Source organism: Hyla sarda, chromosome 8, assembly GCF_029499605.1.
Source record: "Hyla sarda isolate aHylSar1 chromosome 8, aHylSar1.hap1, whole genome shotgun sequence".
NCBI classification, from domain to species: Eukaryota; Metazoa; Chordata; class Amphibia; order Anura; family Hylidae; genus Hyla; species Hyla sarda.
The window spans coordinates 226,524,156-226,550,426 of record NC_079196.1 but is presented as its reverse complement, the minus strand read 5'-3'; the positions used below and the strand labels follow the sequence as shown (position 1 = coordinate 226,550,426).

The 26,271-nt window shown below is 49.3% G+C and overlaps 1 protein-coding gene across 3 annotated transcripts in view; it reads right to left on the bottom strand.

The window, feature by feature from the left end:
• Nucleotides 1–1,061: 1,061 nt before the first annotated feature.
• The window catches only part of LOC130284156 (perforin-1-like), a 109,205-nt gene continuing 83,995 nt past the window's right edge, over nucleotides 1,062–26,271 (bottom strand). For 2 of the 3 annotated variants that reach the window (XM_056534232.1, XM_056534233.1), the window contains 3 exons: nucleotides 3,311–3,862; nucleotides 2,858–3,221; nucleotides 1,062–1,916 (listed from right to left, as the gene is read on the bottom strand). In XM_056534232.1, the coding sequence (XP_056390207.1) occupies nucleotides 1,203–1,916; nucleotides 2,858–3,221; nucleotides 3,311–3,862 (1,630 nt within the window). In that variant the 3' untranslated portion in view covers nucleotides 1,062–1,202. Of the gene's footprint in view, nucleotides 1,917–2,857; nucleotides 3,222–3,310; nucleotides 3,863–4,022; nucleotides 4,045–7,306; nucleotides 7,359–26,271 lie in introns of those variants that run through there. The other variant, XM_056534234.1, reaches the window with a different exon arrangement.

Sequence of the window (26,271 nt, the reverse complement as noted above, 5' to 3'; positions counted from 1 at the left end):
AATCCTGTCTCTTATAAACTTCTTCTTCCTCCTTCTCTTCGTATCCCTAATGCCTTTCACGTCTCTCTTCTCAAACCACTCATCCTCAACCGTTTTTCTCCCAAATCTGTTCCTCCCACTCCTGTTTCCGGCTCCTCGGACATCTTCTCGGTCAAAGAAATCTTAGCTGCCAAAAAGGTCAGAGGGAAAAATTTTTTTTTAGTGGACTGGGAGGGTTGTGGTCCTGAAGAGAGATCCTGGGAACCTGAGGACAACATCCTAGACAAAAGTCTGCTCCTCAGGTTCTCAGGCTCTAAGAAGAGGGGGAGACCCAAGGGGGGGGGTACTGTTACGCCGAGCGCTCCGGGTCCCCGCTCCTCCCCGGAGCGCTCGCTTCACTCCCCCCGCTGCAGCGCTCCGGTCACGTCCTCTGACCCGGGGCGCTGCGATTCCGCTGCCAGCCGGGATGCGATTCGCGATGCGGGTAGCGCCCGCTCGCGATGCGCACCCCGGCTCCCCTACCTGACTCGCTCTCCGTCTGTTCTGTCCCGGCGCGCGCGGCCCCGCTCCCTAGGGCGCGCGCGCGCCGGGTCTCTGCGATTTAAAGGGCCACTGCGCCGCTGATTGGCGCAGTGGTTCCAATTAGTGTGTTCACCTGTGCACTTCCCTATATCACCTCACTTCCCCTGCACTCCCTTGCCGGATCTTGTTGCCATTGTGCCAGTGAAAGCGTTCCTTGTGTGTTCCTAGCCTGTGTTCCAGACCTTCTGCCGTTGCCCCTGACTACGATCCTTGCTGCCTGCCCCGACCTTCTGCTACGTCCGACCTTGCTTCTGCCTACTCCCTTGTACCGCGCCTATCTTCAGCAGCCAGAGAGGTGAGCCGTTGCTAGTGGATACGACCTGGTCACTACCGCCGCAGCAAGACCATCCCGCTTTGCGGCGGGCTCTGGTGAAAACCAGTAGTGGCTTAGAACCGGTCCACTAGCACGGTCCACGCCAATCCCTCTCTGGCACAGAGGATCCACTACCTGCCAGCCGGCATCGTGACATATATATATATATATATAAGTTTTTTCCTGGATAACCCCTTTAATTAAAGACATCTACATCTGACTCTAAATAAGTGTAAAAGATAGAAAGTAGGATGAGATATATATGACTGCAGAGGAAAGCTCCTCCAGGAGAGAAGCCCTCATGATAAGGGGCATATCAGGCCCTTGACTAAACCCTTAGGGGCACTGGGATATAATCCTGGCAAAACCGCCCTCCAAGGTGATGGGCACAAGTAACACTTAGGGAGTATGTGAAGGTTCCTTTGTTTAGGTAACAGGTTTCAGAAGTAGCGCCTGCAGTCAGAGGTTTTTCACATTTTCCCAGTAAGTCATCATATTTTACGTCCTTGTCCCAAACCTCTATTGTGTACCTTTTACCCTCCCGGAGGTCTACAGGTCCCACATCATACCTCTGATTCCATGTGGGGTTTTTGTTATTCATGATTGTTGAGGATCTTATATAAGCCCCACCAAATCTAAATATCACATAGCCATCTGCCGGAGACCACACGTCCCCTTTAAGGTTATTGGCAGATTTGATGGTTAGGATAAGTCTGGCGGCTCCTTGATGTGTTGGGCAGCAGTTCGATCCCGTGTACCCAGAAGCTTTACATGTACAGGAGCAGTCATCTCCTTGACTGATAACCTGGCCTCCTTGGCAAGAGCACTTCTGTGGTAAAGCCTTCTCCTGGATGTAATCACTTATGGCCAGTCTGAGATTCTCTTTCTTAGGACCATTTATTCTCACCAAGTTATGGATGGAATCTAAAGAATACGATACCAGACCGGGGTAGGTCTTCAGACTTTCCATCCATTTGTTGAAAACCTCTGGAGTGACTCTCTCAGATGAAAGAAGATCAAATGTTGCATTTCCTCCTATGACCTGTATACAGAGATGACAATTTAATATTTAGATCAGCAGACAATGGGGAGAGCTTACATGGGCAGCCTCAGGCCCATCTGAGGCTGCCCATGTGGCAGTCTCAAATCTACAGCTTGGAGCAAGCATAGATTTCCACTACACTCACTAACAATGGACAGGCCAAGACACAGGAAGGCAGGAAGAACCCATACTATCTTGTTTGCTAAAGTTTTGTGGGCCCTGGTGCAAGAGGTTAACTTGTCCCCACCCCCACCCTTCTCAGCATGTCCATATCCATAACATGTCTTCCCTCTCCTTCCATGTCCCCATATTAGCATGTCCCCAACCATCCATACTGTGACCCCCCTCAATATCCCCATCCATCCATACTGCCTGTCCTCCTTAGCATGTCCCCATCCATATTGTGTCCCCCTTCCTTAGCATGTCCCCCGATTCAGACTATCCCCCTCCATGTCCCCATCCATCCATACAGGGACCCCATCCCTAATGTGACCCCCCCATGTTAACACCCATCCTGTGACCCCTCCAGTCCCCATACATTCATACTGTGCCCCCCCCCCTTCCTCATCATGTCCCCATCCATCCATTTTGGTACCCCGATTTATACTGTGCCCCCGCATGTCCCCATCAATCCTTTGACCCCCCACCATGCCCCCATCCGTCCATACTGTGACCCCCCAATCCATAATGGGGATGGTTGCAGGCACAGAAGCAGACATGTGTACACTCTAGAGGTGGAGGGGCAGGACTTTCCACTTCCTGTTCAGAATGTATCCCGTGTGCCCTACCTCTCCTCCTCTCCACTCTCTATGGACAAGGCAAGGGCGGGCAGTTTCGACCTCTGTAGCTATGCCACTGGACAGCTAGGTTATTTACCGTGCCAAGTGTGACAGCTCCAATTTTTTACGCTGAATCTTGGGTGGCAGAACACAATAACTCACCTTCCATACACGTTCACTAAATGCTTGATGGAAATTCCCCTCATATTTTGCTTCTTTTAATCTTCTTTTGCAGTATTCAACTTTGGAACTGATTGAGATTTTGAATATCCCAACCTCAGCTTCAACCGCGAGGCAATCCTTCACCTCATTCATTGTCAGACCCTTCATAGACACTTCACATGTTCTCACTGCAGTGACCTCCTGGGTCCGACCTCCAAGTTTTACCCGAGTGATGTAGTGTGTGCCAAAGTTGTCTATCAGACGTCTGTATTCAGCCTTAGTGGTGCTATCGTAGGAATCTGGAAGTTCTGCCAAAGCTTTCTCAAAATGAGGTGTTAATGAGGCATCTGATCCCAGGCCAGAACTGGAAAAAAATAATAATCATAAATGCGATTATTCAAAAATGTATGATTAGTAACCTTCTACCCACTAAATACATGATATTGGTATTACCTGTAGAAGGAACATTCCACCTTGTGGCTGAGAAAGCTGTAATTGTCAGTGACGCTTTTACTTTCGGCAAACTTGGCCGTCTGACTGTGAGAACCTCCCAAAGCTGTTTTAACTTTCACCACAAAGTTCATATTGAGGCCAACTTTCCAATCGTTCTGCACTTCAGAAGTCGCTTCTTCAGCTACTGACACTGCAGAGCGAGACTCCAAGCTTTGTATATTTCTGGAACATGAAGTTTCAGGTCTCCAGTCCACCATTGCCTTGGGTAGTTTCTGCAGCACATTGTTGTTGTGAGGGTTCATACACAGCGTACAATTATCTACAACTTCTTGTAGATCAAGAAGGAAAGAGCCGGTTGTCTCCATGGTGACAATATTTATACCTTCTCCTAACAGAGTATGGCCTGGAACAAATTTAGCCTCCTTGCATTCTTCCAATGAGCCAAGTCTACACCCAGTTTTAAGAAATGGTGTACTCACAGAAGATCTAGGGTGATGGAGAAGAAGAAGCCAGAACAAAAGACCCAGCATTGGCTCCATTGCCAAAAATGTCCTAGAAAAACAAGAGCAAACAGTTTTATCAAATATATAATAACAAACCCTACAAACATATAGTAAGGACAATCGCAAAGTGTGGTCGACACATGTAGAATAGACCTTCAGGGTAATAAAGGAATAACGGACGTCACTGATGGTTTATTCTCACTCCTCACCTCTTCTTAAAGGATGGAGTAACTGGAAAGCCAATAAGAGAAGTTTTATAAAATGATTAGATGTGAGGTTGGAATACCCCCATCTAATGCTATATAATGCTTTCGATTAATCCATATTGTATTAGACTGTGCTACCTCTTCCTATTAAGCTGCAATTTGTTGACAGAGGTGAAACCTGAAATCTGAAGGTGTAGGAAGTTGTATGGGTATGAAGTCAATGAAGTTCTTCACAGCTTTGGAATTTAGCCAGGCAGGATGCATGAGGGGTCCCAGACCTAGAGTCATCCTGTGGGTTTTTCATGTGTTAACAGGGAGGAATTACAAAATTTGCATTTGTTCAACTGGCACCATAGTGGAAGGATTCAAATAATGGAGCGAGGAGAGGATATTGAGGAATTACCCTTTATGTGCCCTGACAAGCCTTCATAAAAGAACACTAGCACAGACTCATTATTCCAAGCTACTTCTGAAGCAAATGTATGGACTTTAATGCTTTACTGACTTTAGTAAATATAGGCTTTGAAAATATAATTAAAAAAATATATATATACTGTATATGGCTTATGGAAGGAAAATAAGGACACAGGACTTCTGTTTAGTCCAAAATTTTCCCTTTCCTTTTTACACCAATTACCACCAAACTATAAACAATGTGCGGTGTCTCTCACCCAAAAAATTCCCACTCTTAAAATTTAATAATATGAGGTTGGACGGAAGATGGGACATTAGGTAAAAGTAATGCGGTGTGTTATCCCATAACCCCCTGCACTCCTGAGGAAAGGTATAAACATCATGGTCCAGCCTCATCTTCTTTGCCCCATTTACCTGGGGAACAAACTGAGGACTCTATTAAAGTATCACTAAGTATTCGAATTTTTGTTTTTTCCCTTTTATTTCGTTTTCTGAAGAGAAGACCCTTGGGAAACCTCAAGAGACATGTCTTCCGATGTCCTGAGGTTTCCCGAGAGACTTCTCCATCAATTCACAGATGATGTCTTCTCTAACCGGAGTTGTTTACGCCATTAAGATTTCTCCCATACAAGACTTCTCCACAGAACAGGAGTTGTTGCCCCATACCCTTCCTGCCCTGTCAGGCAGCCTCCCTTCTGTGTCCCCTGGGCCTCCTTGTACTTGTCCCCCCCTCCCCCCCGTACATATGTTTTGCTTTGTATTGTGATATATAATGTGTTGTTACTTTAAGAAATGTACCATGTGATTATTACCCAGGAGGAATCAGTGACCAGGTGATCCCAGAGGTGACCTATGGGCTCCCTGCTAGTCTACCCCATATCAGCCCTGGGTGGAGCTAGCTCGCTCTCTTAGTTCCTGAGTCTTTTCTGAGGTCAAGTCGAGTCCTAGTGTGTGTCCAGAGTCATTGGAGGCCTCAAGTCCAGTCTGCAGCCACAGTCAATTGCAAGTAAGCTACAGTCATAGCTTTGTCAGTCATCAGTCAAGTCCAGTCAATCCCTGTCAGCAACTGTTAAGTCGGTGTGGCCTGCATTAAATTGTCCTGTCCTACTACAAGCCCCAGCAAGCCCTTAAGGTCTCTGCATTACTGGTCACCTCCGTGGGCCCTGGCTGAACTGTATAGACTTTACCGTCTGCCTACCCTCAGTAAAGCTACCGTTGTCCATAACTTGGTGTCGGAGTCATTATTGCCCCCGTGCCTAGCCCAGGATCCAGCGGTATACCTTTGGGTGGTATCGAGGATAAACCACGCCCTTGCGTCACGGATATAAGGGGTTAATTCCATCTGCCCCTAGGGTAACAACATCTGCCCTCATCACTCCCCATTACCACTTAGGCTTCTTCCTGCTTTGCGTCCCCAAAAAGTTATTAGGCCCCCTCTGTGCCCCAGAATATAGCTGTAGGCCCCCAAACTGCCACCATATATAGTTGTAGGCCACCATACTGTCCTGCTTTGGTTCTCCACTGCTCCTCTGATCTGTGGACCTATTGCTATGGCTCATAGCAGTAGGTTCTCGGTCTGCAGGGGAAGTGGAGCAACAAAGCTGATTGTAGTTACTGCCCACAGCTGCCCAGCGCCCGAGCTTCCCCTTTGCTGTCCTGCTCCGCTCCTCGGTGCAGTGACATCAGCCGACCATTTCTTTCAAAGTGGTCCAGACCAGTAACCAGTGGCTGTGGCTTCCATTACTGACTTTTTTTTTAAAGTACCCCCTGGAGAACTGCTAAGTACCCCATGGTTGAGAACCACTGCCATAGAGTACAAGTTGTGGCTCGTGCTAGAGAGTGCAGAGTTTGAGATCTTGTGCATTTGAACCATGGCGCCCTGTCTGCCATAAATGACGGGTGGTGTCAATGTTTATGTGTGGTCATGTAGACTGTTTTTGAGAAGCACTCAACTAATTTTTGGCCTCTTACAATAGGTGTGGGTGAAAGCGGATGTGGAAGCAGAGTACCCCTTTACAGTTACATCCTGAGGTCACGTGTAATGACCAGTGAGGGTCAGGACATTTGGACCTATGAACAGCCAATCACTGGCCACAGTAGTGTCCTGTCTTAATGATTGTCTCAACCAACTGGTCCTACACCAAGAGTTAGTCTCGGAAGCAGGAAGATGATTGAGAATTGGATGGAATCAAATGGGATAGGGATCTGGGCTAACTGATTTTATTTTAATTTTTTTAGGCAGGCATATGTTTTTTTTTTCTCCCAGGCCCCAGCATGATATGAACTATCTCAAAATGCCAGACAATCCCTTGAAGCTCAAGTTTTTATGAGCCTCTCCTTGTATTGTAGCTTTCAATACAAAATGATAACTTTTAGCAAATAATGAGCCAGCCTAATCTCCTCACAGTGGGCTGCTTATGATGGTGCATGCCAGGGTTTAAGAGGTGCAAATGCATTCTTAAATGGGCAGTCCTAGAGACATGTGAAAAGTTTTGATTGGTGGGGGTCTGGGTGTTTAGACCCCCACCAAACAGGAGAACGAGCCAGGAAGTCCACACTAAGCGTGTTCACTGCTGGCACTGTTCCACATGACCACTATGGGTTTGTCTTCTCCAGACTCCTTCTAGCGATCAGTTGGGGTCTGGACACTCAGACTATGATCTATGAAAACTTTTCACATGTCTCTAGAGTGCTTTCCCTGTCCTGGCCATGTACTAGATAAACCAAACCAGCAAAACCAGTCCCTCGGAACCCCACGGATCCACTGTCTGCCCTCAGCTGTTGCAAAAACTACAACTTCCAGCTCTGGCTGGGAAACACTGATCTATATAATGTCCCCTTCTGGTCCTAGAGGTGGAGGATGAGACACTTACCTCGTATCAGTCTGCAGGGATGTGACTGTGACTCTCATCATCTCTCTATATATAGGATCCTCTGGCATCCGGGTACCATATGGCATCCACATCACTTAATCTCCATCACTGCCAACTTTTTGAAGACTTCCTTATGGTATGTGCATTGTGCGGTGCTCACAAAGTAACCGGGAGAGACAAAGGGCACAGACAGATAAGATAAGATGTAATCTAATATTGTAAAAAAAAAATATCCAACACTTCCTGATATAATCAATTCCTTTTATTTAATCAAACACAGAAGCTCATGGTGTGTATGTCAACTATGAGGGAGCCACTCCTGAAGAAGGTAAATGTGGAACATACGGACCTGTCTGCTGGTGAGTTTACTATAAGAGCTAAATCCTAGGATCGCATTGTCTCTAGAAGTGACACAGATGTTGAATTGACTCCAGAATAGAGAAGAGCAAACTTTTGAAGAGTTCTATTTGCCGGGCTTGTAGAGCTTCTTGAAAATGTCGGCTTTTGGCCACCAGGTTAGGGCGGCTCCATTTTACTTTTTTAGGACTATGTGTGTTCTGTACAGGAACCTAAAAGAAGCTCCTGTTCTCTAAATAGACAGTGATATACAGCTTCCAGCAGCTCTTTGTTACTTTTATATGTAAGAACTTTGGGGGTTTCAGAACCAATTACCAGCTTTCCATAGAGTTATGATCTCAACATACAATAGTTTCAACTAGGGATGAGCGAATCAAATCTGAGGAATCTGAATTTGTTACAAATTTCATGAAAAATTTGATTTGCAAGGAATGCGAATATGGCCGCGATTCGATCATTACACTCCATTTAGTGTGGTCCAGGCTCCAGTGCATCTAAAATGGCGGCTCCACATGTGAGGACATGGGACAAAGAATCCTGAGAAGGGGGGAAAAAAGGTAGGCTGGATGCCCCGTAAATCACATGCAGCATGCAACCTATCATCAGCCTGTCACCCCTGTGATGTCACAGCTCTATATAATCGGCAGCCAAATTGCGGCCAGTCACTTCAGACTTTCATTGCATAGAGATAGATAGGGACAGACAGCACTGTGTATTGCACAGAAAATATTTTTTACAGTGATTCACCTCCTAGTCATGTCAGCATTCTGTTGCACAGACAGAGGAACCTCCCAGTCACTGTCTACAAAGTTCTATTACAGAGAGGGACAGATCCGGCCTAGAAGCACTGATAGGGAAGGGAGTGAGATTGAGAAAGAGAGTGCAATTTTTAGTGTAGTACACTGATCGAGCAGCAACTGTGTGCTGCAGCACTGGTGTGTACTGCTGGTGTTGTGTACGCTTTTTTGAGCATACTGTAGCGCATTGTCCTCCCCTCATAAGTGCATACCACATACGTACATCTAAGTGGTGTACTATTTTGTTCCTGTTAAAGTCTCAAGGGCCTAGATACTGTGAAAGGCCAGGCCAAAGTACTCACCGGCTGTTGTTGTACACAAATACTTTTTTAAGCATACTGTAGCACATCGTCCTCCCCTCAGAAGTGCACACCAAATACGTACATCTAAGTGGTGTACTATTTTGTACCTGTTAAAGTCTCAAGGGCCTAAATGCAGTGAAAGGCCAAGCAAAAGTAATCACCGGCTGGTGTCGTACACAAATACTTTTTTAAGTGCACTGTAGCGCATTGTCCTCCCATCATAAGTGCACACCACATACGTACATCTAAGTGGTTTACTATTCTGTTCCTGTTAAAATCTCAAGGGCCTAGATACTGTAAAAGGACAGGCAAAAGTACTCACCAGCTGGTGTTGTACTCAAATACTTTTTTATGCGTACTGTAGCACATTGTCCTCCGCACATAAGTGCATACCACATGCGTACATCTAAGTGGTGTACTATTTTGTTCCTGTTAAAGTCTCAAGGGCCTAGATACTGTGAAAGGCCAGCCAAAAGTACACACCTGCTGGTGTTGTACACAAATACTTATTTAAGCGTACTGTAGCGCATTGTCCACCTCTCATAAGTGCACACCACATATGTAAATCTAAGTGGTGTACGATTTAGTTCCTGTTAAAGTCTCAGGGCCTAGATACAATGAATGGCGAGGCAAAAATACTCACAGGCTGGTGTTGTACACAAATACTATTTTAAGTGTAGTGGAGCATATTGTACTCCCCTCATACGCACTAAGTATATCAGGCAGAGAAGTGCCAGGACGTGCACAGAGGAGTGGCAGAGACCTAAATTCATCAGGCAGAGGTTGCAGCAGACTAGGGATGAGTGGCAGCAAGAGTCGCAGCAAGAGGCCTGAGCTCCCGGTATCAGCTAGTGGTTGTGTCTCAACCAGCAACCCATCTGCCATCATCGATTGGTTAACACGCTCATCCAATTCATCACAAGTGACATCTGACACCCCCAGTCAACAGTCAGTGGGTTCCTCAGACACAACCCTCAGTTGGCATGGCCCGGGAGCAGTCCCTGTCCTCTCATTGCCTCTGTCCTATGCTGTTCCCTCCCCCCACAGTAGTATCTTATGCTGTGGGTTCAGCTCCACTATTCAGTGAGGACGATCTAATAGAGGCAGTCAGCAGCTACTGCCCAGCCAAGAAGTGGAGAAGACATCCACCGCTTCCTCCGCTAGGCGGGCAAGTAGTGATGAGGAGAGTGGCGTGGGAGGCGGTGTTGCCAGCATTCAGGCTCCTGAAGCAAACACTGTTGAGGAACCTGAGGAGGACATAAGTGACGTGCAAACACAACTCGATGATGATGATAAAGCCGATCACAATTGGGAGCAGGGTGCAGAAGGGGCTTCATCATCATCAGGAGAAGAGGATTGCAGGTTGCCCGTAAGGCAGCAGCTGAGCCAGCAAGGTGGTAGCATGGTTGGCAGTCAGCATGGTGGCAGAAGTGGAAAGTCTGGAGCTAAACGTACCTGGGGCAGACCACCTGCTTCGCGCAGCCTACCTTCCCGGGAGGTAGTGAAACAGTGGTTCCTGGAGTTGGCGGCAGTAGCAATCAATCAGTGCGGACTGTTGGTGGTAAAATCAGCTACTTGGCGGTGTGGAAGTTTTTTGTGAAGCATCCAGAGGAGGTTTACATGGCCACATGCAAGATGTGTCAGCAGAGGGTGAAGCATGGCCAGGGTCCCAATGTTGGCACCACGGCCCTGCGTCAACATATGCTGCGCCACCATAAAGCCTGCTGCATCACCCAGTGGCACGCCGCTCCCTGTTTCAGCCAGCAAAGGCTCTGCCACCTCAGCCTCAGGGAGCTGTTTGTCATACCCATCTTCTGTTGCTCCAGATGCTCCTGCTCCTTCTACTTTGAGTCAGTCATTCCACCAGAAATCCATCGGCCAAGCCATGTCCAAGAGACAACAGTATGCTCCCACTCATCCAGCGGCACAAAAGCTAAATGTGCTCCTGTCCAAGTTGCTGGTGCTGCAGTCCCTCCCTTTTCAAGTGGTGGACCCTGCACCTTTCAGGGAACTGATGGCTTGTGCCTCCACGCCCTCAGGCCATTGGTCCCATGACAGTGTGCGACTCCGCCTCCTCATCCTCCACCGTGTCCTCAGCCTCCACTGCACGGACAATTCTCAGTGCCTCTCCAGCATACCATGTGTGCAGGGCATGGCGGTGTCACATTGTTCTTCACATGGTTTGCCTTGGCGAACGGAGTCACACAGGGGAGGAACTGCTATAAGTCATTCATCAAGAAATCGAACCATGGCTTACTCCATGAAAACTGGAAATAGGAACCATGGTGACCGACAATGGGAAGAACATCTTGTCTGCACTGCGACAAGGAAGCCTGAGACATGCGCCCTGTATGGCACACGTGTTCAATCTGGTTTTCAAGCGGTTCTTGAAGTGTTCCCCCCATTTGCATGAAAACCTAACAATGGGAAGGAAACTTTGCATGCACTTCAGGCACTCGTACACTGCAAAGCACACCCTCCTTGAGCTGCAGCATCAGAATGGCATCCTCCAACATAGTCTGATTTGCGACGTTTCCATACGTTGGAATTCCACCCTGCATATGTTGGACTGACTATACGAACAGAGAAAAATAATCACTGATTTCTTGATGATCCAAGCGGATAGGAGTACTCCCCTGTGTAACTTCAATGTGAACCAGTGGCAGCTCATACGTGACAACTGCTGTTTGCTCAGGCCATTTGAGGAAGCCACATTATTAGTCAGTCGCCAGGATTACGGTAGGAACAACATCATTCCACTGCTTAATCTACTACAACACATGTTGGAAAGAATGGCTGGTCAAGGCACTGGAGATGTGGCGCCTACATCTCACAGCCACATGAGCCCTGTGGGGGCTGAACTGGAGGAGGAGGAGGGGGTGGGGCACAGTGGAGCACAGTTTAGGTTTCGCGAGATGGGCGGTTTTTGTAGTCATCTGACAGGAGAGGACGAGCATATTAACAGCAACCCTCTACTAACCCATTTTTTTGTGCTTTTCTGTTCGCTTCACATATGTGTATCTGGATTATGTTAGATTCGGTGGACTAAGTGGATGACCAGGGTTTTTTTTTTTATTCAAACAAAATAGTTAATGAGGAATTGTGCGAGAGTGTTTTTTGTAAAAAAAATTGTCATGTTTTTTTAAATTTACTTTACAGGCTTAGTAGTGGAAGCCAAGTTCTCACTGTCTGCCAAGGGTGGTGTGGTTTCGGAGAATTGTACAGCCTGTGTGGACTGGTTGACTTGTTGGAGGTCTTCTCTGTAGGAGGAAGAAGAGTCTGATGTTATGATGGTGAGCCAGCTATCAGTGGATTCCTCATTGTCTAGAGTTACATGGCGTAGTGGAATGGTCTGTTCCATCATCTCTGTCTTTGCTTCACCACCATGTGTTAAGCAGAAGGATAGTATCAGCCACGAGGAGGAGTTGTGCCACTGTCAGCCTTTGGAGCATGTTGCTGAGGTGGTGGAGGGGAAGGCAGTGGCCAAGCATAGCACTAGTGGGACTGGTGGTGGTAGGCATGGTGGGGATACTGTGAGGCATCATGGTGGAGATGTTGAGGGGGAACAAGGAGGCCACGATCAGGCATGAAAAGTTCTTACTGACAGGAGTGGTGGGGATAAGTAAGGCATCATGGTGGAGATGCTGAGGGGGATCACATGGAGAGTCATCACAAGACCTGGCTACAAGTATCTCTAGACCACCAATGTCTGCTGTCTGCTAGTTACAGTAAACACTACTTTACCACTGCCTGGTGTCCCATGGCTACAGTTACCACAAGTTCCCAGTGTGCAGTTGTCAGTGTGCAGCACAGTGCATGTCACAGTAGATACTTGGAGTAGTAGCTATTGCCAGGGCCAGCAATACATGATTTCAAATAAAAAATAAAAAACTAGTTCTCTAGCTTGTAAAAACGAGTTCTTCAACATCCTGTTGCAACTCCTAAAAAGGGAAAACGTAAAAAAAATAAAAAAAAAATTGTAAATGTTTAAAAGCGATCTCTCTAGTGTGCACAGTGATTCCTCAAGTTACAATATTAATTGGTTCCAGGACGACTATTGTATGTGGAAACTATTGCATATGATAAGACCTTAAAGGGTATTCCACTGGGGACCCCAGCGAGCTCTGCTGCGGCACCCCAGACATCCAGTGCACAAAGCGAAATTCGCTCCGTGCCGAATGACTGGCAATGCAGGGCGGAGGCTCGTGACCACAAGGTCATGCCCTGCTCGTGATGTCACCCCTCATTGCCCCCTCAATGCAAGTCTATGGGAGGGGGCATGACGGCCGTCACGCCCCCTCCCATAGACTTGCATGAAGGGGCGCGGCAGTGACATCACAAGCCTCCAACGCTGCACCCGACGCTCTAAACGAACGCAGGGTGCAGCAGGGAGATCGCGAGGGTCCTGCCTTTGCATAGTGGATAATATTTTTAGGGGCGGAGTACCCCTTTAACTCTTGGAAACCTGGTAATTGTTTCTGAAACCCCCAAAGTCCTTCCATATAAAAGTAAGAAAGAGCTGCTGGCATCTGTAAATCACTGTCTATGTAGAGAACATGAGCTTCTTCAGGGTCTTGCACAGTACACACAGTGTCCTAAAAAAATAAAATGGAGCCGCCCTCACCTGTTGTCCAAAAACAGACATTTTCAGGAAGTTCGGCACTTTCGGCAAATCGAACATTTCAAAAGTCCGCTCATCTCTAGTCTGGAGTCCCTAGTAGTAGTTCTCTAGTAGTAGTTGACATAGTGTCTTTGAGGAACCTGCCCGAGCCTCTTCTGCTGAGACTGCCCTGCTGAACCTGGTCCAGGGTAATTCTTCCGTTGGCGAGTACGCCGTGCAATTCCGTACTCTTGCTTCAGAACTTTCCTGGAATAATGAGGCCCTCTGCGCGACCTTTAAAAAAGGCCTATCCAGCAACATTAAAGATGTTCTGGCCGCACGAGAAATTCCTGCTAACCTACATGAACTCATTCATCTAGCCACTCGCATTGACATGCGTTTTTCCGAAAGGCGTCAGGAGCTCCGCCAGGATATGGACTTTGTTCGCACGAGGCGTTTTTTCTCCCCGGCTCCTCTCTCCTCTGGTCCTCTGCAATCCGTTCCTGTGCCTCCCGCCGTGGAGGCTATGCAAGTTGACCGGTCTCGCCTGACACCTCAAGAGAGGACACGACGCCGCATGGAGAATCTCTGCCTGTACTGTGCCGATACCGAACACTTCCTGAAGGATTGTCCTATCCGTCCTCCCCGCCTGGAAAGACGTACGCTGACTCCGCACAAAGGTGAAACAGTCCTTGATGTCAACTCTGCTTCTCCACGTCTTACTGTGCCTGTGCGGATATCTGCCTCTACCTTCTCCTTCTCCACTAAGGCCTTCTTGGATTCCGGATCTGCAGGAAACTTTATTTTGGCCTCTCTCATCAACAGGTTCAACATCCCAGTGACCAGTCTCGCCAGACCTCTTTACATCAATTGCGTTAACAATGAAAGATTGGACTGTGCCGTGCGTTACCGCACGGAACCCCTCCTAATGTGCATCGGACCTCATCACGAAAGAATTGAGTTTTTGGTCCTCTCCAATTGCACTTCCGAAATTCTCCTTGGACTACCCTGGCTTCAACACCATTCCCCAACCCTGGATTGGTCCACAGGGGAGATCAAGAGTTGGGGTACCTCTTGTTTCAAGGACTGCCTTAAACCGGTTACCAGTACTCCCTGCCGTGATCCTGTGGTTCCCCCTGTAACCGGTCTCCCTAAGGCCTATATGGACTTTGCTGATGTGTTTTGCAAAAAACAAGCTGAGACTCTTCCTCCTCACAGGCCTTATGACTGTCCTATTGACCTCCTCCCGGGCACTACTCCACCCCGGGGCAGAATTTATCCTCTGTCCGCCTCAGAGACTCTTGCTATGTCTGAGTACATCCAGGAAAATTTAAAAAAGGGCTTTATCCGCAAATCCTCCTCTCCTGCCGGAGCCGTATTTTTCTTTGTGTCCAAAAAAGATGGCTCCCTACGCCCTTGCATTGACTACCGCGGTCTTAACAAAATCACGGTAAAGAACCGCTACCCTCTACCTCTTATCTCTGAACTCTTTGATCGCCTCCAAGGTGCCCACATCTTTACCAAACTGGACTTAAGAGGTGCTTATAATCTCATCCGCATCAGAGAGGGGGATGAATGGAAAACGGCATTTAACACTAGAGATGGACACTTTGAGTATCTGGTCATGCCCTTTGGCCTGTGCAACGCCCCTGCCGTCTTCCAAGACTTTGTTAATGAAATTTTTCGTGATCTCTTATATTCCTGTGTTGTTGTGTATCTGGACGATATCCTGATTTTTTCTGCCAACCTAGAAGAACACCGCCAGCATGTCCGCATGGTTCTTCAGAGACTTCGTGACAATCAACTTTATGCCAAGATGGAGAAATGTCTGTTTGAATGTCAATCTCTTCCTTTCCTAGGATACTTGGTCTCTGGCCAGGGACTACAAATGGATCCAGACAAACTCTCTGCCGTCTTAGATTGGCCACGCCCCTCCGGACTCCGTGCTATCCAACGTTTTTTGGGGTTCGCCAATTATTACAGACAATTTATTCCACATTTTTCCACCATTGTGGCTCCTATCGTGGCTTTAACCAAAAAGAATGCCAATCCTAAGTCATGGCCTCCTCAAGCAGAAGACGCCTTTAAACAGCTCAAGTCTGCCTTTTCTTCTGCTCCCGTGCTCTCCAGACCTGACCCATCTAAACCCTTCCTATTGGAGGTAGATGCCTCCTCAGTAGGAGCGGGAGCGGTCCTTCTACAAAAAAATTCTTCCGGGCATGCTGTTACTTGTGGTTTTTTTTCTAGGACCTTCTCTCCGGCGGAGAGGAACTACTCCATCGGGGATCGAGAGCTACTAGCCATTAAATTAGCACTTGAGGAATGGAGGCATCTGCTGGAGGGATCAAGATTTCCAGTTATTATTTACACCAATCACAAAAATCTCTCCTATCTCCAGTCTGCCCAACGGCTGAATCCTCGCCAGGCCCGGTGGTCTCTGTTCTTTGCCCGATTTAATTTTGAAATTCACTTTCGGCCTGCCGATAAGAACATCAGGGCCGATGCTCTCTCTCGTTCCTCGGATGCCTCGGAAGTAGAGCTCTCTCCGCAACACATCATTCCTCCTGACTGCCTGATCTCCACTTCTCCAGCCTCCATCAGGCAAACTCCTCCAGGGAAGACCTTCGTCACTCCACGCCAACGCCTCGGAATCCTCAAATGGGGTCACTCCTCCCATCTCGCAGGCCATGCGGGCATCAAGAAATCCGTGCAACTCATCTCTCGTTTCTATTGGTGGCCGACTCTGGAGACGGATGTTGTTGATTTTGTGCGGGCCTGCACTGTCTGTGCCCGGGATAAGACTCCTCGCCAGAAGCCCGCTGGTCTTCTTCATCCTCTGCCTGTTCCCGAACAACCTTGGTCTCTGATTGGTATGGACTTTATTACAGACTTACCCTCATCCCGTGGCAACACTGTTGTTTGGGTGGTCGTTGATCGATTCTCCAAGATGGCACATTTCATCCCTCTTCCTGGTCTTCCTTCTGCGCCTCAGTTGGCAAAACAATTTTTTGTACACATTTTTCGTCTTCACGGGTTGCCCACGCAGATCGTCTCGGATAGAGGCGTCCAATTCGTGTCAAAATTCTGGAGGGCTCTCTGTAAACAACTCAAGATTAAATTAAACTTTTCTTCTGCTTATCATCCTCAATCCAATGGGCAAGTAGAAAGAATTAACCAGGTCCTGGGTGATTATTTACGGCATTTTGTTTCCTCCCGCCAGGATGACTGGGCAGATCTTCTACCATGGGCCGAATTCTCGTATAACTTCAGAGTTTCTGAATCTTCTTCCAAATCCCCATTTTTCGTGGTGTACGGCCGTCACCCTCTTCCCCCCCTCCCTACTCCCTTGCCCTCTGGTGTACCCGCTGTGGATGAAATATCTCGTGATCTTTCCACCATATGGAAAGAGACCCAAAATTCTCTCTTACAGGCTTCATCACGCATGAAGAAGTTTGCTGATAAGAAAAGAAGAGCTCCCCCCATTTTTTCTCCCGGAGACAAGGTATGGCTCTCCGCTAAATATGTCCGCTTCCGTGTTCCCAGCTACAAATTGGGACCACGCTATCTTGGTCCTTTCAAAATTTTGTGCCAGATTAATCCTGTCTCTTATAAACTTCTTCTCCCTCCTTCTCTTCGTATTCCTAATGCCTTTCACGTTTCTCTTCTTAAACCACTCATCATCAACCGTTTCTCTCCTAAACTTATCTCTCCCACTCCTGTCTCCGGTTCTTCAGACATCTTTCCCGTAAAGGAGATACTGGCCTCCAAAAAGGTCAGAGGAAAAACCTTCTTTTTGGTTGACTGGGAGGGCTGTGGTCCTGAAGAGAGATCCTGGGAACCTGAGGACAATATCCTAGATAAAAATCTGGTCCTCAGGTTCTCAGGCTCCAAGAAGAGGGGGAGACCCAAGGGGGGGGGGGTACTGTTACGCCGAGCGCTCCGGGTTCCCGCTCCTCCCCGGAGCGCTCGCTACACTCTCGCTCCCGCAGCGCCCCGGTCAGATCCACTGACCGGGTGCGCTGCGATACCGCCTCCAGCCGGGATGCGATTCGCGATGCGGGTGGCGCCCGCTCGCGATGCGCACCCCGGCTCCGGTACCTGACTCGCTCTCCGTCGGTCCTGTCCCGGCGCGCGCGGCCCCGCTCCCTAGGGCGCGCGCGCGCCGGGTCTCTGCGATTTAAAGGGCCACTGCGCCGCTGATTGGCGCAGTGGTTCTAATCAGTGTGTTCACCTGTGCACTCCCTATGTATACCTCACTTCCCCTGCACTCCCTCGCCGGATCTTGTTGCCATTGTGCCAGTGAAAGCGTTTCCTTGTATGTTCCTAGCCTGTGTTCCAGACCTCCTGCCGTTGCCCCTGACTACGATCCTTGCTGCCTGCCCCGACCTTCTGCTACGTCCGACCTTGCTTCTGTCTACTCCCTTGTACCGCGCCTATCTTCAGCAGTCAGAGAGGTTGAGCCGTTGCTAGTGGATACGACCTGGTCACTACCGCCGCAGCAAGACCATCCCGCTTTGCGGCGGGCTCTGGTGAAAACCAGTAGTGACTTAGAACCGGTCCACTAGCACGGTCCACGCCAATCCCTCTCTGGCACAGAGGATCCACCTCCTGCCAGCCGGCATCGTGACAGTATCAATTCCCAGACACTCTGCAGCATCACCGGACCTAATAATTCCCCTAAATCCGGACGGCTCTGCAAATCTCTCCCTAAATTCAGAGACTATATATCTAGCTCAAGGTCCACTACAACTGCCAGTCACTAAGCAACCTAAGGACTGTTTGTATGAGACTGTTACTGTGCCGCGGATATTACAAGCACTTCAGTAAAAAGTTGGTCAAGTTCAAGTTAAATCTCTTTGTGGACCTTCAGTTATTTTATGCACCTATCGTTACTGGGAAGGGCAGCGATAGCCCGGGAACATTGATTCAGCATACCAGCCCTCAGACTGGCGTCATGAACTCTAGGGTTGACATTAACCCCTTACATACCTATACCATACCACCACTACCATACACCCCCCCCCCCCCCCCCCCCCAAGGGCTACCACAATATAAAAGAAAAAATGTTGCAGCACTCAGGTAAGGTTATGGTGAAAAAAAGTGAAGCTTTATTCCGACAAGGAAAGCGACGTTTCAGCTGACTCACTCAGCCATTATCAAGCATAGAGTGGCAGGAAGTGCATCATATAGAGGTAGCAATCATGTGCATTAATTACATCAATTTACAAAAATTGCATAAAAATGAATAAAGGTATATAAATACATAGTGCAAAATACAGCATGTGGTACAAAGTGCAAATGCAAGCACATTTCAAGAGCAGACATTAATGCTCAATAAGTGTAAATATGTGAACAGATATAGTGCAATAAAGTGCTGCAGGTGCATAGTGTTAAAAGATTACAGACAGGGCGGGACATGGAATACACTCACCAATGAAAATCAACTCGCTCGGTAACCTGTTTGGGGACCGGCGTCCCACATGTACCGGCACCAAACCCGGAAGTCAGCGCTTACAGAGAGAGCCAATCACACGCGGAGACGTCATCCGCAGACATCTCGGATTCGCGCATGCGTGCTTGATTAGAGAGAGATGGTGGCAGCCATCTTAGGTAAGGGAACCCATTCACAGTGAACTGCGTGCTTGATAAGAGAGAGATGGTGGAAGCCATCAAGGAGCTTGAAAACGGTGACGTGAGGTCACAGAAACGTTGCTCGCACTTGTTTCACTGGCTATATGGAACAAACCTCCACTTTTTTGACACGAATTCCATTGTGTGCTGCTGATTCTTGGATTTTTTATGTGAGTGGATCCACTGACCAAGATTCCCACACAGCTTACACCTCATCTATATTTTTGCTCTCGTTTGGTTAGTGCTGCTCTCCTGGAACATTATATATATATATATATATATATATATATATATATATATATATAGTGAGAGAGAGAGAGAGAGAGATGATGAGAGTCACAGTCACAACCCTGCAGACTAATACCAGGTAAGTGTATCATTCTCAACCATGAGAACCAGACGAGGACATTATATATGGAACAGTGTTTCCCAACCAGTGCTGGAAGCATGGCCGGCCCTACCATTGGACCCGGTAGGACAATGGGACCAGGCTACACTTTTTCAGGGGCAGCACTTTTCTGCCCCCTTTTTTTTTCTTTGTGCCACCTGGGTCCATGGTCGGGCCGGCCCTGCTGCTGCGCCGCTGCTGCTCACTGTTCTAAAGTGGCCGCAGTGCTGGCGCAGCCCGCAAAGAGTCTGCGGCCGGAAGGCCAGCCTGGGTCTTACTTGCGTGACGTCCCTCCGCAGACCCGCGCAGGAGGACATCAGTGACGCCACTCATCAGGCTGTCGCCGGACAGTACAAGCGCTGCGCAGACCAGATGAGTGTGTCTGTCTGTGTGCATGTGTGTATCATTGTGTTGGGGGGGGGGGGGAGGGAAACTATGCTACCTAATGTGGGGAAACTGCTACCTACCTAATGTGGGGAAATTGCTGCCTACCTAATGCTTTTTGTTTTGGGGGGCGGGGCAGCATTTTACTCTTGGATCCAGGCAGCACAAGGTCTTGGGCCGGCCCTGGCTGGAAGTTGTAGTTTTGCAACACCTGAAGGCAGACGGTGGAGCCCTGGGGTCCCACAGAGGGACTGCAAAAAAATCCTCATCTAGCCCATCGCCAGGACAGGGAAAGAACTCCTGAGGAAGAGGAAATCAAAATGTACCTGATACTTTAGAAACTTTTGACATGTCCTACTACTACTACTTGTGTTCAGACCCCAACTGATCACTAGAAGAAGTCAGGAGAAGACAAACCCATAGACTTGCATTGCATGTTTGTGTCAGTCAAGTAGAACAGAGCCAGGATTGAATGCGCGTAGCGCAGACTCTCCTGGCCCATTCTCTGAATACCCAGACCCCCACCAATCAAAACTTTTCACATGTCTCTAGGACTGCCCATTTAAGAGCAGAGGAAAAATGCATTTGCAGCTCCTAAACCCTGTCATCCACCATCATAAGCTGCCCACTGTGAGGAGACTAATCACATATAGGAAGTACTGATTTGGCTCAACAATATTTGCTAAAAGTTATCATTTTGTATTGAAAGCTACAGTACAAGCAGGGTTCATAAAAACTTGAGCTCCAAGGGGTTGTCTGGCATTTTGAGATAGTTTATATCATGCTGGTGTCTGGGAGAAAAAAAAAAAAAAAACCTATACTGTCACGATTCGGCTTACAGGTTGTGGATCCACTGTGTCAGCGAGGGATTGGCGTGGACCGTGCTGGTGGACCGGTTCTAAGAGGCTACTGGTAATCACCAGAGCCCGCCGCAAAGTGGGATGGTCTTGCTGCGGCAGTAGCAACCAGGTCGTATCCACTAGCAACGGCTCAACCTCGCTCACTGCTGAGAAGGCGTGGGACAGAAGGACTAGGCAGAGGCAAGGTCAGACGTAGCAGAAGGTCGGGGCAGGCAGCAAGGTTCGTAGTCAATATGGAAAGCAGGAGATCTGGTAACACAGGCTTTTTACAACACTAAACGCTTTCACTGGCACAAGGCAACAAGATCCGGCAAGGGAGTGCAGGGGAAGTGAGGTGATATAGCCAGGGAGCAGGTGGAAGCCAATCAGGCTAATTGGGCCAGGCACCAATCATTGGTGCACTGGCCCTTTAAGTCTCAGAGAACTGGCGCGCGCGCCCTAGAGAGCGGAGCCGCGCGCGCCAGCACATGACAGCCGGGGACCGGGACGGGTAAGTGACTTGGGATGCGATTCGCGAGCGGGCGCGTCCCGCTATGCGAATCGCATCCCCGCCGGCAATGTCAGTACAGCGCTCCCGGTCAGCGGGTCTGACCGGGGCGCTGCAGGGAGAGAGACGCCGTGAGCGCTCCGGGGAGGAGCGGGGACCCAGAGCGCTCGGCGTAACAGTACCCCCCCCCCCCCTTAGGTCTCCCCCTTTCTTTGTCCGGCAACTGCTCCCATGGGATGAGGACACCGGGAGTGATTGTAGGGTTTCCTCAAAGGCAGGCCGTACAGCAGGAGTGGGAATGGGGAGGGAGGGCAGAGGGTGAAGCTTGGCACGGGGCAGGGTGTCACCAGGACGGGGGCCATGAGGAGGCAAGGCACAGTCCTGATAAGCCTTGGGGGGACCAGGTGTAGGAGGAGGCACTGAGGCTTGCCTGACGGGACTGGGAGGGGGGAAGAGGCATTTCTTGTGGCAAGCAGAGTCCCAGTTCTTGATCTCCCCGGTGGTCCAGTCAAGGGTGGGAGAATGAAGCTGGAGCCATGGCAGACCGAGGAGGACCTCAGAGGTGCAGTTGGGAAGGACGAAAAATTCAATCATTTCGTGATGGGTTCCAATGCACATTAAGAGGGGCTTTGTGCGGTAACGCACTGTCACGATGCCGGCTGGCAGGTAGTGGACCCTCTGTGCCAGAGAGGGATTGGCGTGGACCGTGCTAGTGGACCGGTTCTAAGCCACTACTGGTTTTCACCAGAGCCCGCCGCAAAGCGGGATGGTCTTGCTGCGGCGGTAGTGACCAGGTCGTATCCACTAGCAACGGCTCACCTCTCTGGCTGCTGAAGATAGGCGCGGTACAAGGGAGTAGGCAGAAGCAAGGTCGGACGTAGCAGAAGGTCGGGGCAGGCAGCAAGGATCGTAGTCAGGGGCAACGGCAGAAGGTCTGGAAACACAGGCAAGGAACACACAAGGAACGCTTTCACTGGCACTAAGGCAACAAGATCCGGCAAGGGAGTGCAAGGGAAGTGAGGAAATATAGGGAAGTGCACAGGTGAAAACCCTAATTGGAACCACTGCGCCAATCAGCGGCGCAGTGGCCCTTTAAATCGCAGAGACCCGGCGCGCGCGCGCCCTAGGGAGCGGGGCCGCGCGCGCCGGGACAGAACAGACGGGGAGCGAGTCAGGTAGGGGAGCCGGGGTGCGCATCGCGAGCGGGCGCTACCCGCATCGCGAATCGCATCCCGGCTGGCAGCAGGATCGCAGCGCCCCGGGTCAGAGGACGTGACCGGAGCGCTGCAGCGGAGGGAGTGAAGCGAGCGCTCCGGGGAGGAGCGGGGACCCGGAGCGCTCGGCGTAACAGTACCCCCCCCCCTTGGGTCTCCCCCTCTTCTTGGAGCCTGAGAACCTGAGGAGCAGACTTTTGTCAAGGATGTTGTCCTCAGGTTCCCAGGATCTCTCTTCAGGACCACAACCCTCCCAGTCTACTAAAAAAAAATTTTTCCCTCTGACCTTTTTGGCAGCCAAAATTTCCTTGACCGAGAAGACGTCCGAGGAGCCGGAAACAGGAGTGGGAGGAACAGATTTGGGAGAAAAACGGTTGAGGATGAGTGGTTTGAGAAGAGAGACGTGAAAGGCATTAGGGATACGAAGAGAAGGAGGAAGAAGAAGTTTATAAGAGACAGGATTAATTTGACACAAAATTTTGAAAGGACCAAGATAGCGTGGTCCCAACTTGTAGCTAGGGACACGGAAGCGGACATATTTAGCGGAGAGCCATACCTTGTCTCCAGGGGAAAAAACGGGGGGAGCTCTTCTTTTCTTATCCGCGAACCTCTTCATGCGTGAAGAAGCCTGTAAGAGAGAATTTTGGGTCTCTCTCCATATAATGGAAAGGTCACGAGAAATTTCATCCACAGCGGGCAGACCAGAGGGCAAGGGGGTAGGGAGGGGGGGAAGAGGGTGACGGCCGTACACCACGAAAAATGGGGATTTGGAGGAAGATTCAGAGACCCTGAAGTTATACGAAAATTCGGCCCATGGAAGGAGATCTGCCCAGTCATCCTGGCGGGAGGAAACAAAATGTCGCAAATAATCACCCAGGATCTGGTTAATTCTTTCTACTTGTCCATTGGACTGGGGATGATATGCAGAGGAAAAATTTAATTTAATCTTGAGTTGTTTACAGAGAGCCCTCCAGAATTTAGACACGAATTGGACCCCTCTATCCGAGACAATCTGCGTAGGCAACCCGTGAAGACGAAAAATGTGTACAAAAAATTGTTTAGCCAACTGAGGCGCAGAAGGAAGACCAGGAAGAGGGATGAAATGTGCCATTTTGGAGAATCGATCAACGACCACCCAAATAACGGTGTTGCCACGGGAAGGGGGTAAATCAGTAATAAAATCCATACCAATCAGAGACCAAGGCTGTTCGGGGACAGGCAGAGGATGAAGAAAACCAGCGGGCTTCTGGCGAGGAGTCTTATCCCGGGCACAGATAGTGCAGGCTCGCACAAAGTCCCCAACATCCGTCTCCAGAGTCGGCCACCAATAGAAGCGGGAGATGAGTTGCACAGATTTCTTGATGCCCGCATGACCTGCGAGATGGGAGGAGTGACCCCATTTGAGGATTCCGAGGCGTTGGCGTGGAGAAACAAAGGTCTTTCCTGGAGGAGTCTGCCTGATGGAGGCAGGAGAAGTGGAGATCAGGCAGTCAGGTGGAATGATGTGTTGCGGAGGGAGATCAACTTCTGAGGCATCCGAGGAACGAGAGAGAGCATCGGCCCTAATGTTCTTATCGGCAGGACGAAAGTGAATCTCAAAATTAAATCGGGCAAAGAACAGAGACCACCGGGCCTGGCGAGGATTCAGCCGTTGGGCCGACTGGAGGTAGGAGAGGTTCTTGTGGTCGGTGTAGATAATAACAGGAAATCTTGATCCCTCCAGCAGATGCCTCCATTCCTCAAGTGCTAATTTAATGGCTAGAAGCTCTCGATCCCCGATGGAGTAGTTCCTCTCCGCTGGAGAGAAGGTCCTAGAGAAAAAACCACAAGTGACAGCATGCCCGGAAGGATTTTTTTGTAGAAGAACAGCTCCAGCTCCTACTGAGGAGGCATCAACCTCCAATAGGAAGGGTTTGGAAGGGTCAGGTCTGGAGAGCACGGGAGCCGAAGAAAAGGCAGACTTGAGTCGTTTAAAGGAGTCTTCTGCTTGAGGAGGCCAGGACTTGGGATCAGCATTTTTCTTGGTTAAAGCCACGATAGGAGCCACAATGGTAGAAAAATGTGGAATAAATTGCCTGTAATAATTGGCGAACCCCAAAAAGCGTTGGATAGCACGGAGTCCGGAGGGGCGTGGCCAATTTAAGACGGCAGAGAGTTTGTCTGGATCCATCTGTAGTCCCTGGCCAGAGACCAAATATCCTAGAAAAGGAAGAGATTGGCATTCAAACAGACATTTCTCAATTTTGGCATAGAGTTGGTTGTCACGAAGTCTCTGAAGAACCATACGGACATGCTGGCGGTGTTCTTCTAGATTGGCAGAAAAAATTAGGATATCGTCCAGATATACCACAACACAGGAGTATAACAGATCACGAAAAATTTCATTGACAAAGTCTTGGAAGACGGCAGGGGCATTGCACAGTCCAAAGGGCATGACCAGATACTCAAAGTGTCCATCTCTGGTGTTAAATGCCGTTTTCCACTCGTCCCCCTCTCTGATGCGGATGAGGTTATAGGCGCCTCTTAAGTCCAATTTAGTGAAGATGTGGGCACCTTGGAGGCGATCAAAGAGTTCAGAGATGAGGGGTAAGGGGTAGCGGTTCTTAACCGTGATTTTATTAAGACCGCGGTAGTCAATGCAAGGACGTAGGGAGCCATCTTTTTTGGACACAAAGAAAAATCCGGCTCCGGCAGGAGAGGAGGATTTACGGATAAAGCCCTTTTTTAGATTCTCCTGGACGTATTCGGACATGGCAAGAGTCTCTGGGGCAGAGAGAGGATAAATTCTGCCCCGGGGTGGAGTAGTACCCGGGAGGAGGTCGATAGGGCAATCATAAGGCCTGTGAGGAGGTAGAGTCTCAGCTTGTTTTTTGCAGAAAACATCCGCGAAGTCCATATAGGCCTTAGGGAGACCGGTTACTGGAGGAACCACAGAGTTACGGCAAGGGTTACTGGGAACCGGTTTTAGACAGTTCTTGGAACAAGAGGACCCCCAACTCTTGATCTCCCCAGTGGACCAATCCAGGGTTGGGGAATGAAGTTGAAGCCAGGGAAGTCCAAGAAGAATCTCCGAGGTGCAATTGGGGAGGACCAAAAGTTCAATCCTCTCATGATGAGATCCGATGCTCATAAGAAGGGGCTCCGTGCGGAAACGTATGGTACAGTCCAGTCTTTCATTATTTACACAATTGATGTAGAGGGGTCTGGCGAGACTGGTCACTGGGATGTTGAACCTGTTGACGAGAGAGGCCAAAATAAAATTTCCTGCAGATCCAGAGTCCAAGAAGGCCACTGTAGAGAAGGAGAAGGCAGAGGCAGACATCCGCACAGGCACAGTAAGACGTGGAGAAGCAGAGTAGACATCAAGGACTGTCTCACCTTTGTGCGGAGTCAGCGTACGTCTTTCCAGGCGGGGAGGACGGATAGGACAATCCCTCAGGAAGTGTTCGGTACTAGCACAGTACAGGCAGAGGTTCTCCATACGGCGTCGTGTCCTCTCTTGAGGTGTCAGGCGAGACCGGTCGACCTGCATAGCCTCCACGGCGGGAGGCACAGGAACAGATTGCAGGGGACCAGAGGAGAGAGGAGCCGAGGAGACGAAACGCCTCGTGCGAACAGAGTCCAAATCTTGGCGGAGTTCCTGACGCCTTTCAGAAAAACGCATGTCAATGCGAGTGGCTAGGTGAATAAGTTCATGTAGATTAGCAGGAATTTCTCGTGCGGCCAGAACATCTTTAATGTTGCTGGATAGGCCTTTTTTGAAGGTCGCGCAGAGGGCCTCATTATTCCAGGACAATTCTGAAGCAAGTGTACGGAATTGTACGGCATACTCGCCAACGGAAGAATTACCCTGGACCAGGTTCAACAGGGCAGTCTCAGCAGAAGAGGCTCGGGCAGGTTCCTCAAAGACACTTCGGATTTCCGAGAAGAAGGAGTGTACAGAGG